Genomic DNA, 11706 nt, shown 5'->3' with positions numbered 1-11706 from the left:
TGCAAGTTTGCTCACGAATCTTCACTACATATGCATTTTTTTCACTCCTTACTTCAAATATGTTGTTACCGCTTGGAATAACTTTATAGTGCCTACATTATCAACCCAAAGTCTATTAAAATTCATAACAAGATAACAAAAAGATAAAAATATAACCATTACCTTTGTTTCTTTTTAATATCTTCTAGTTTTTTTTTCTAATTATAGGGCATGCTTCATATTCAAATCTTTCCGATTTTTTTGCCATTAAGAACATTCTACGCATCACAAATCTTCTAATATCTTCTAACATACTGATAATGGGCTTCCTTCGTGCGGTTCGTATGCGCGAATTAAAGCTTTCACTCATTCCATTCTCGAATGCATCACATGCCTTACCAACTTCAAAAAAGCTCTTGACCAAGTAATCGGATTTCTTTCCATAAGATGATCATACGCACCTTTGCTACTCGTTTTCAACTCTTCCATATGCATTTCAAACCAATGCTTAATAGTAGACTTTGCGGCAGCCCAAAACAAATTTTTAGATTAAAGGCCACAAAATTTCTTTATAAGTTAGCATAAATGTGTCTTGTATATTGTCTGTGCTCGGAACATGGAAATACATCCTTTATAGCCTCTATAATTCCCTAATCAATAATAAAAACATAACATATAAGTTATAAATAACAACAAACAGATAGGTGTGTAATAATTACAAAATACTTTATGTTGATCGGAAATTAAAGTTAGTCCAAGTCCACCTTCCATTTCAATGTCATCCCGTAATAGATTAAGAAACAATTTCCAGTTTTCCTTGTTCTCAACAGACATAACAGCCCATGCTAAAGGAAAAATATGATTATTGGCGTCTCTTCCAACACCGAGAGTAATTGACCATGATTTTTCAGAAAACATCCATCTAAACAAATAACCTTCCTACAACCATTGATCCACCTATCTTTAACAGCTTTAAAACATATATAGTAACCACTAAAATAAATACCTCCATTTGGCATCGTTTCCACGGCCATCTTCACAGTACTCCCCGGGTTTGTTTCCAATATCTCAGCTTAATAATCTAAAAGTCTTGCATAATGTTCTTTTAACCCACCCTCAAAATCATCCAATACTTTCTCTTTTGCTCTACCACATTGGCCATGACTCACTTTGCATTGGTATTTTTTCATTATATCTTCTTATTTTCCTATAACTGATTTCGGGATTTTTAATTATTTGCTTGAAATATCGTTTTGCAATCCAAGTATATGTAACAAGTGAACCCAAATCCAACTTCTTTGAGCATGTATGCTTATCATTTAGTGTCTTTATTTGAAAAGAATCCTCCCCACTAATCCTAGAGGCCCAAAGCCTAAATGGACCCTTCCACACTTTCTTTCTCCCCCCTTCCCGTCTTCAATTTCTTCAGTCCCACATCTTACTAACAACCTATTGTGGTCGTTTACCGTGAACACTAATGGGTGATCATTTGCAACGCCATAATCAATCAACATGTCTTTCAGTTGTGTGGGACTCTCAAATTTCATTAATACTACGGGACTCTCAATCTTCAACAGAGTTGAGATCAACTTCATCCTCATCATCGTTGTCATAACAAAGTGCATTTAAGAAGGGATCGTTAACACTAAAGTCATAATTTTCACATATGATATCTTCTTGGTTTACCTGACAAAGTAAGTACAATAACGGATCGTTAGTGAAAAACAATTAAAAAAAAAAAGATTTTGGGTCAAACAGGTCGTGGTCAACCCATAAGTATGTGTGTCAATGTTCGGGCTCTATGTCTTACACATTTTCGAGGTTTGAGTTCGTGTAAGGTTTGAGCCGTTTAAAGTTTTCAGTATAGTTGTTTTTAAAACTTTGTCGAAAATCTGTTTCAGACATTTTGATTTTGATTATGTTTTGGTTAATTAATATGCTTATTCTCCTTTGACACAACATGCACATCTGCAAAATTTGTAAATTTATTTATTCTGTTTATAATGAATTAACATAAAGATATTGTTATTATTAAACAAAGTAATTACGTCTACATCTTGATTACGATATGTTTTTTATTTGAAGTAGAGGGTTGATTGAAGAAGAAGAAGAAGGTAGGGCTGATAGGATTACGATATGTTCTTGATTAGCAGCAGAGGGTTGATTCAAGAAGAAGAAGAACGTAGGTTGATAGGGTTTGGAGATGAAAGTTGTAATCGTGATTGTGAATCCCAGTTCTGTTTTTTAAAAATAATTTTATTTTATTATTTAAAAAAAACCTATATTACCTATTATCCATGTAAAATATCTAGGATTAGAACAAAAATAAAAGTTCAATGACCTGATTGAAACAAAAGATTTTATCAGTGACCTGATTAGAACAACTTTAAAACTTGGTTACTATTATATAGAAAACCTATTTTTAGATTCTATGGAGTAAAACTTGGTTATATAATATAATTTTTTGTAAGATAGTTTTTTCGTTAACCAAAGATAATTTTATATAATGGAGAATTATTTTCTTTAACCAATGAATTTTGTATGCTATAATTTTATTATGAAGAATCTTTAAAGAAAGAGGAGACATAAATATTTAATTTATTTCATCAATGCTAACATAAGTCCCCTAGATGTATCTTTTCTTTTTCTTTTTTTACATGAATAATGTGTAAAGTACATTCATAATTGGTGGCAAAATAAACATATCAAACACACATAAGTCCAATTAATCTATCCTTATCTACTAATCATGTAGCAATGAATAACACTCTATATATACACTATTTAGTAAAACGATTCAAATTCCACGCATTAGGAATATGCAACACCATTATTGAACCCGACTCGAAGATATATCATAACCCAAAACAAACTGTTTATAAATTAAAATGACCACACACAAATATTACTTGGCCTCTAACTCTGAAGCTAAAAGACCACCACTATATGAAAAGTCATTCAAATAAGGATGCTTATTATCCTGACTTTTCCCTTCATAACTTTCTGATGTTGATGTTGATGTTGACTCAGCATTTGGATTAATACCAACTAATTCCATAATATTTTCTATCTCTTTGACAACTTCACTCATTTTCGGCCTTCGGTTGCCGGTTTCTTGCACGCATCTCAATGCGACATCCACATATCTCTCCAAACCTTGAAGTTGTTCAGTGGTCAAGCTAAGGATTGGATCGAGAAGCTCACGGAGGTTATATAGGTCTTTTCCCGTGTCCATTGCTTCCTTCACCTGCCTCACAATGTACCTACCTTTCTCAATCGGGTTCCTTGCGGTTATTAACTCGAGCATCACTATTCCAAAGCTATAAACATCACTTTTTTCGTTCAATTGTTGAGTCATGTAGTACTCAGGATCCATGTAGCCCTATAACAATACTAATCATTTGTTAATTTGCTATATAGTACTGTAATACAATACTAATCATTAAAATCATATACAAATCATCAGATTCTTATTTGCATATCCAAACGGGATTGTGGGGTTTCATACACATCTGTTAGGAATCTCACACAATTTTTGTGCATGATCAAGACAAACTGAAAAGGAAAAGGATCTTGACTAACCATTGTGCCTTTGACCTGTGTAGTGACATGTGTCTGGTCAGCCTCACCGAGCGGTTTTGAAAGACCAAAATCAGACACTTTGGCGTTTAAGCGTTCGTCGAGTAAAATATTAGTTGATTTAACATCTCTATGTATTATGGGGGGGTCTGCAAGTTCATGCAGATAATGCAAACCTCTTGCGGCTCCAAGTGTAATTTTAAGTCTTCTCATCCAATCTAACCTTATCCCTGTCCTCCCTACTCAAAAAAAAAACGTTTATGTTTGTCTTCACCTGCACCGCTCCAAGTGTAATAAACGAAGAGAAGACAATATGAAAGAAATTGTTCGTACATTTAGTTAAATAAATGAGCATCGACACATGTCTTGTTCGTTCATTTATGTTAGGTGAATATTCGTTTATGTTTGTTTGATTTACATTTATTTATGTTTGTTTAAGTTCGTTTATATATTCATTTAACCTTTTTAGGCTCGTTACAATTTAGTCTTCTTTTATGAAGATAAAATACCAACCGTTACAAACTAGTCTAATTTTATTAATATTTATGTTCGTTTAAGTTAGTTCATTTACACATGTTTATGTTTGTTTGTTTACATTAATTTCTGTTCGCAAGTTTATGTTTGTTGAAGTTTATTTTTTTAGACTCATTACATGTTAGTCTGCTTTTACAATAAAATATCACGCATCACAAATTAGTCTAGTTTTAATAATATACATATTGATGTTCATGTTTCCGTTCGTTCATATACGCTTAGTTATGTCCGTTTATTTATATTCATTTAATTGTTTGTGTTCGATCCTTTGTTCAGTTAAAGTTAAACAAACGAACACGACGGTTCGTTTACTTACGTATAAGCTAAAGAAAGAATACCTGAAAGGCTATCTTTGAGGGTGCCATTTACAATATACTCGTAAACCAGCATCTGTTCGCCTGCATCGAAACAGAAACCAACAAGACTAACAAGATTCTTGTGATGAACCCTTGAAAGAAGCTCGATCTCGGTTTTGAACTCAAGTCCTCCTTGAGTTGATCCATGCTGAGCTCGTTTAATGGCAACCAATTGCCCATTTGGAAGACTCCCTCTGTAGACCTGCACATTATTAGTAAAATGTAACTACCAATTTAGTGGTAAAGAATCACAGATTTATAAAACTAACTAACCATCCCATAACCACCCGAACCGATGTTGGCTGCTGTGTTAAAATTGTTTGTGCATGCTTTAAGCTCTTCAAATGTGAAAGATCTTGCTCCTTTCAGTTGAGGACGACCGCCGCTTCCTTTGTCAGGATCCCAAGATGCTGCAAGAGCAAACTTAAACTGTTAGCAGGCTGCATGGTTTTTGTTTCGAGTTAATTACAAACAATGGTTCAGACGGTTGAGTTTGAGCAATTTACAGAACAATCTGCGTGTTTGTTTGTTTAATTAAAAGGGTATTTTGGTCATTTTATCCAAACCTAACATAAAACTTAACGGAAGTTAGTGTTAGAACCCAAACTTGTTACAAAATTGGAACCACGAAACCGATACTTGTTACAAAAACATAAGCATGAAACCAAATTTGCCGCTCCTAATTAAAACTTATTATCCAAAGGTGTGAATCTGGCCAAAACTACATGGACCATTACTCTTTTTTTTTATTTCTTCTTTTTTTCTTTTACATTTGTTTTTCTAGACTTGCAAAGTTAAATTCTTTTTTTTTTTTTTATGTTTTTTTTTTCAGACTTACCAAAAGGACTGTTTTTAATATTAGCTCTCTCAGCTCTTGATTTCTGATGAAAAGCATAAATTGCAGCAATAACAAGTAACAACACAAGAACACAACCACCAGCTGCAACTCCACCAATAACTCCAATGCTCATTGACTTATGTTTTCTTTTGGATCCACCTGTGTAATAAATAATAGTAACTGATTTATAACTACCAAAAACATGATTACACAAACTGTGAAACTATACCTGAAAAGTAATCATAATTGTGGGCAATAAAAAAGTAGGGCCCAAAAGCATGTGGAGGTTTATAAGTTTGGTTGCTAAGCATAAACCCGATCCGAGTAATTCCCGAGCGGTTGAAACGTTCATCACCAGCTGGGAAAACATCCAGGGTTAACTCGAGGTAGTCATCGGCATTCTTGGTGGGGTGACTCAGTGCAACTGAGTCCACCGGGACCTGGTTGGTTGCAAAAGAAAGCATCATGGAACTCTGAAGGAGTGTATAGACGGTCTCATTTCCAAGATCCGAAAATGAAGGAGCTCGGAAAGTTAAGGTTCCGGTGTATGCATATGCACATTTGCAATTTGGACTTGAAGTTTGGTACAGACCGCATGTAGCAGCGGGAATGCAACTGTTTGGTTGTGTTGAATATGTGGAGTTGGATTCTGTGATATGATCACAATATGGTTCTTTAACTGTTGCTTCGGTTTCCATGCAAATTGGATTATTTGAAAGTCTGAAAAAGAATGAAAATGCATCAGTTGTTAGTTTGTGGGGTGTAAGCAATCTAATGCATTAGAGGTGGCGGTTTTGAGCCATTTACAGGAAGTATGTTAGATTTGGGTTGTATTTCGCCTCTAACGAGTCAAATGGGTAAAATTTAAACATTGGTTAAAATGAAAAATAATGTATTCAAAATGGATAAAGCCTCCTAAATGATTTTATTTCAAAAATTAGATTGCTTTTTAGATGATATTATTTTAGATGATATAATAATACCATTAGTCAATGTGGAGTATATCTCCTCTTAAAAAGGTGAGTTCTTTTTGGTATAATTGGGTAAACTTTTGACAGTTGAATTTAAGTAAAAGTTGACAGACTGGATCTACATTTGAGTCCCTTAACTTATTAAAAAAAATTAAATGAACTTCTACCCCTATTATTTGTTAAAAATTGAATTCTCAGTCACATAAAGCATACATGAGATCTGCAGAGTATCCATTTCTTTGTGTGAAGCCATTAATCAAGTTATAGCTCATATCAATGAGCCGACGATGGTTGGTATTAGAAGCTCCAAGATCCAATGTGCCATTGAGCTTGTTGTTTCTTAGTACCCTGTAAGAAATTTTGAAAGCTTTTTAGGAAAAAATAATGAAATTGTGACATGAATTGAAGGAAATAATATTAGGATGAAGTCTCACACTGTCTGTATATGTGTATTGCTAAAAACCTCAACGGGCACTTCTCCTCGAAGCCCGGTATTTTGCATCATCCTGTTATTTCAAATTAATAAATAATAAGAACAACAAAAACAGTAACAATATTATCGTTATCAACAACAATAGTTATAACATCAATAATATTAATGGTGGTTTTAAGACACTAAAATACATAGTGCACAAGTAAAAGTGCATGATGAAAATGTAATGGTTGTTTCGCCATTTTGTACAAGTACAGGGGCCATTTGATCATCCTGAAACGTCTAACGGGTGCTTATTTACAGTATCCGAGTTGAATAAGTGAAAATCATGAAGGCGAGTTAGTCTGCTTCTAAAGCAGGCCATCATTGGTTCGTTAAATATTGTAGTATTAGGCATGTGCTTATTATTTCTTTAGGTCTTTTGTCCAGTTTTTATGAATATTACACATTTAATTTAATATAAAATAATTACCATGAAAAGAAAAATACATAGCAAATGAACATGTAAGAAGAATTGAGAGAAAGAAGTTTACAATGTTGCTAGAGACTGCAAGGATGAAAACCATGAAGGAATTTCAGACGGTTTAAAAGAATTGTTACTCATATCCCTGCATCGCAACAATTATATGCTTCATACACTAATAAGTACGTTTATTATGATCAAAATATAAAACACAAACAGCATCTGGCAGCTGCGCACTTACAAATAGTTTAGGCTTGACATGCCCGTTAGATTGGGCAACGGGCCATCAAATTTGTTGTTGGATAGAAACCTAAACAAAATAAGTTAATCTTGGTGAGCCATCAATATGAATGTTTGTTGTTGTATAAATATGTTGGCCAACTTACAACTGGTTGATCAATGTAAGATTGTTGATGTTTGATGGGACATCTCCGGTTAATAAATTTCTGTCTAATCGCCTGTTTTACACATGAAAGAAAAGGTGGAGTTATATACAGATTTAAACCACTACTAGAGGCTGCAAATATGTGTAATTCTTTAGGCGGTTCGAAATAGGTAAGGTCAAATTAGGTTGAACCAAACACTTTTTCACAATAAAAAACTGATATTTTGTAGCATTTGGTTGTCAAATACGACTACAAACATTTTAGTATCAAGTTAATTTTTTTACCCATTTAAACCGTTAGAGATATAAAATAACCTGAATCGACCATTTCTAACAACAAATATATATATATGTTTCAAATGAAACAGTTAAAGATACTCACAAGACCTCAAGAGTCTGAACCAGTCCTAGTGTGGAAGGAATAGTGCCAGTTAACTGGTTATCTTCAAATAGCCTGCTCGGTTAACATTAAATAAACCCACAATAATAACTTAACTAAATCCAAAACTGGTAGATAAGGTTCGCTTGCAATACACATACACATGTTTAAGTGTCATTTTTGAGCTAAAGAGCTTAGACGGTATATCACCCGAGAGTTTGTTCTTGCCAAAGTGACTGCAATTAAACGCAAAAGCAAACCGTAATTTGAGATTCTTGTATAGCACATAGTAACTAGGATAAAATACCAAAACTACCATACAAGTGCTTTGCATTGACCAGCAAGTCAAGACCCAGAATGGGACCATCAGAAACGGGTATGGGCCCACTAAGCTTGTTATCAGCTATATCCAACCAATAAAGTTTAGTAAGATTCCCGATCGAAGGTGGAATCGGTCCTGTGAAGCCGTTAGAATTCAAGGCCCTGCAATAAGGGGAGTGTAAAGTATTATCATTTTTATTTAAAATGACCAAAATATCCTTTTCGAATAAGACATTTGTATATACTCAAAATCCTTACAAGTAGCTCAGTTCGGGTAGAGATCCTAGAGTGCTTGGAATTTGACCGTTGAAACTGCAACCGACCAGAATTCTGAACAGTAATTTCAAATAATTTGCTTATGTTAGTAAAGTGGTTGTTCATAAACCTTAAAAACAAACAAACTTGTCCTTACAAACTTGTTAACTTCTTTAAATTCCCAATGTCTTGAGTTAGAGGTCCTGTCAGACCCGTATTGTAAGACAGATCCCTACATGTAACAACAATCATAAACATTGAAATTTATGTAATATTTTTAAGTTCATTATCTAAAATTTGGCCACGTTGACTTTATTTTTTTTAATTTTTGATTTTTTTTTTTTTGTAATTTGTTCATTAACCATCTTGTTGGTTATAAAACTGTTAATCAACAGCTAACAATAAGATCTATCGGTTAGTTGTCTGAACCTTCTTTTGGTTAACTCGTCTAAAGGTAACAGATAAAGACAAGAAAATGGTTTAACGGACATACAGTGTTTGTAACTCAGATAATTGTCCAATGTCTCCAGAAATCCCACCACTTAAATTAATGCTTGCTAAGGTTCTGAAACAGAATGTTATGAATCAACAATATTGTTTAGTTTCAGTAGTCATCAATATGCCAATATATATACATACATGGATGTGATACGTGAATCAGTGCAGGTAATTCCATCCCATTTGTCACATGGGTCAGACCCGACCCAACTGGGTGGTACATTCTTCCAATCACCCATGAGAGCCTGTAGATATACAACTGCATCATCGAGTAACGCTTATTATAAATGACAGTTTTGGATTTGTTTATATGCATTGAGACATTATGAATGAAATTTGATTTTTAGAAAATACTTTTTCAAGGGTGCTTTGTTAAAATAATAATAATAATAATCATCTGGTGATTATGAGAATACTTTTGAAAAGAAAGGATTTTAAAAGCATAGTTGGTGTTCTAAACTTGAGTTAGATCATGATGAAACTAAAACCGAAAACATTCTTGAAACATATGTGATACTATTTAAGAAATAAATAACTTACTACCTTGATTCTGACCGGATGCAAGAAATACATGTACGTATACTACGAGCGCAAGTAATAACTTAATTCGTATACCCATTTCTTAATTCGAAACCTTGGATCCTCAAAATTCACAAACCATGTTATGAAAATCTATGAAGAACTGAAATATAATGTAGAAAAGTATATGATGATGAAGATAATTGCTAGTCTTAAAGAATAATTGGCCCACTGGTATAATTACTGCCCCACTACACCAATGTCTACATGTCCTACCACTTGCATTCTTCTTCAAACTCTATTTAAGGCTACTGATGTAGGATTGATTATGATTTACAGTTAATTTGTTCTGATATACACTAAAAGGAAAGCCGAGCCAAGACTGAACAACTCTTAAACTGTGGCAAATGCCCACCTTTACAATACTACATGCGATGTGTTTAGCTAAACATATATATGTAAAGAAGATATCATGATTTTGTAAGTAACTACTTGATCAAATCACTTTACTTTAGAATGCTCTGCATTGTAGTGTAATATTTGAGCCAATGATTAAAGATGTGAATGTGTCTTAATGCTTTTTACTAGTGAATAGAATTTACGAAACCAAAATATGTCGCTTGTAAACTCGTTTATTAAAAAAGTTATCAGGTAATATAGAGTTAGACGAGTAGACATGGCGAAATAACAAACATGTAAGACTTAACGGGGAACATGGAAACTTACACAAGCAATTCACGCGTTGCGTTATGTAAAATCAACAACATTTTCACATCCTAAGTCCTAACCAATAACTACAACACTTCATGTTCAATAAAGCAATCCCACCAATTCCATTGGAAACGTTGGTACTGACGGACCTAGTGTTCAGCCAGGGGTAGCCTCTGCTTCCCTTCAACTTTTCCTAGTAAGTGTAAAAAAATTATTTTTTGGTCGGTTTCGTATTTCGCTAACCCTAAAAAGAGATATAACGTCTGTTTGATTAAAACCCAATCAAATTAAAAGCTCAAACTCAATTAAACCCTAATCAAGTTTAAAACTCAAACCAATTAATCCCATTAACCCTTTATAATATAGAAATATAAAAAACTCGTTTTGAAATTGGAAAAGAGCCAGACATAAAACAGCGAACCAGGCAGTCAGCGCTGCACCAGACACCACCACTCTACCAATCACCACCTGCGCTACTGCCCTCCTCCTTCAGTCACCGGACCTCCACGCTATAACCGACTAGGCGACGGCCAGTGCTTTCTCTTCCACGGTTCGACTTGTACTAATTTGGGTATTTTTTTTACTTTTTAACTAAAATTATAATTGTTTATTTGTTTATATAATCTGTTAATTTGGACTTGTTTTGGGCAAGTGAATGCTTATGGTTTATTGGATAGTTAATGTAGGGTTGAGTTATTCTACAAAGACAATAAGTGTGAGAATGCATATTTGATTGACATGTGTCAAGTGGGGATCAAAGGTAAAATGATATAAAAGTAATAGTAAATATTTTCTCTCTTCACATGCAAGTCACATGTCAAGTCCCCCATCATTTTAAAACGTCTATAACTTTTTCATATTATATTAGTTTTTAGAACAAAAATCACCATAATAACAAGTGTTTTTTATCTTTAATATGAGAATGAATTTGTTATATAAAAATTAAAAAAAAAATTCCGTCATTATGTCTTTTCGTCATTGTCTTTCAAATCATAATTATGTTTTTTTTAAATGCTAATAATACGGCTGTGTAATAATAATACGTAAATATAATGATAAAATAACAATAAATTATCTAATACATAAAACATAATGATGAATACATATTACACAATTACATGAAACGTAATAATACACAATGATTAATACATATAACAGAATGACCTGAAACATAAAACACAATGGTTAATACATATAACACAATGACCTGAAACATAAAACATAATATGGAAACTACATATTACACAAAGACATGAACATAACACACAATTACTAAAACACAATGATAAGTAGAAAGACAAATGATGAGCACAAAGACACAATGACAAACAAAAAGACACAATGACGTAATCTTTGTTTTAATTGTTATATTTAATATAAGTATGAGTATCAACTGATAACACACTGATCAAAATCTATAACACAATGCATAGAAAAATCAAATTAAAAATCATAATTGTCACACCCCGACTAGCACAATGCGGA

At 33.3% G+C, this 11706-nt stretch overlaps 1 protein-coding gene across 1 annotated transcript; it reads right to left on the bottom strand.

The window, feature by feature from the left end:
* Positions 1-2831: 2831 nt before the first annotated feature.
* LOC143588144 (leucine-rich repeat receptor protein kinase HPCA1-like) lies at positions 2832-9244 on the bottom strand. The gene is made up of 18 exons (XM_077069240.1): positions 9133-9244; positions 8987-9058; positions 8651-8725; positions 8497-8568; positions 8239-8400; positions 8079-8153; positions 7921-7992; positions 7540-7611; positions 7395-7463; positions 7224-7298; positions 6692-6763; positions 6471-6605; positions 5516-6006; positions 5287-5445; positions 4722-4858; positions 4431-4650; positions 3562-3797; positions 2832-3361 (listed from the first exon to the last, which is right to left on the bottom strand). The coding sequence occupies exons 1-18, from the start codon at positions 9228-9230 to the stop codon at positions 2885-2887; spliced, it is 2769 nt and encodes a 922-aa protein (XP_076925355.1). The 5' UTR covers positions 9231-9244; the 3' UTR covers positions 2832-2884.
* Positions 9245-11706: the final 2462 nt, after the last annotated feature.

Source organism: Bidens hawaiensis, unplaced genomic scaffold (assembly GCF_021521415.1).
Source record: "Bidens hawaiensis isolate Kalapana, Puna unplaced genomic scaffold, B.hawaiensis_p1.1 tig00036026_1, whole genome shotgun sequence".
Taxonomy (NCBI): Eukaryota; Viridiplantae; Streptophyta; class Magnoliopsida; order Asterales; family Asteraceae; genus Bidens; species Bidens hawaiensis.
Note: the sequence above shows the minus strand (reverse complement) of the source record. Positions and strands in the feature narration are given on the sequence as shown.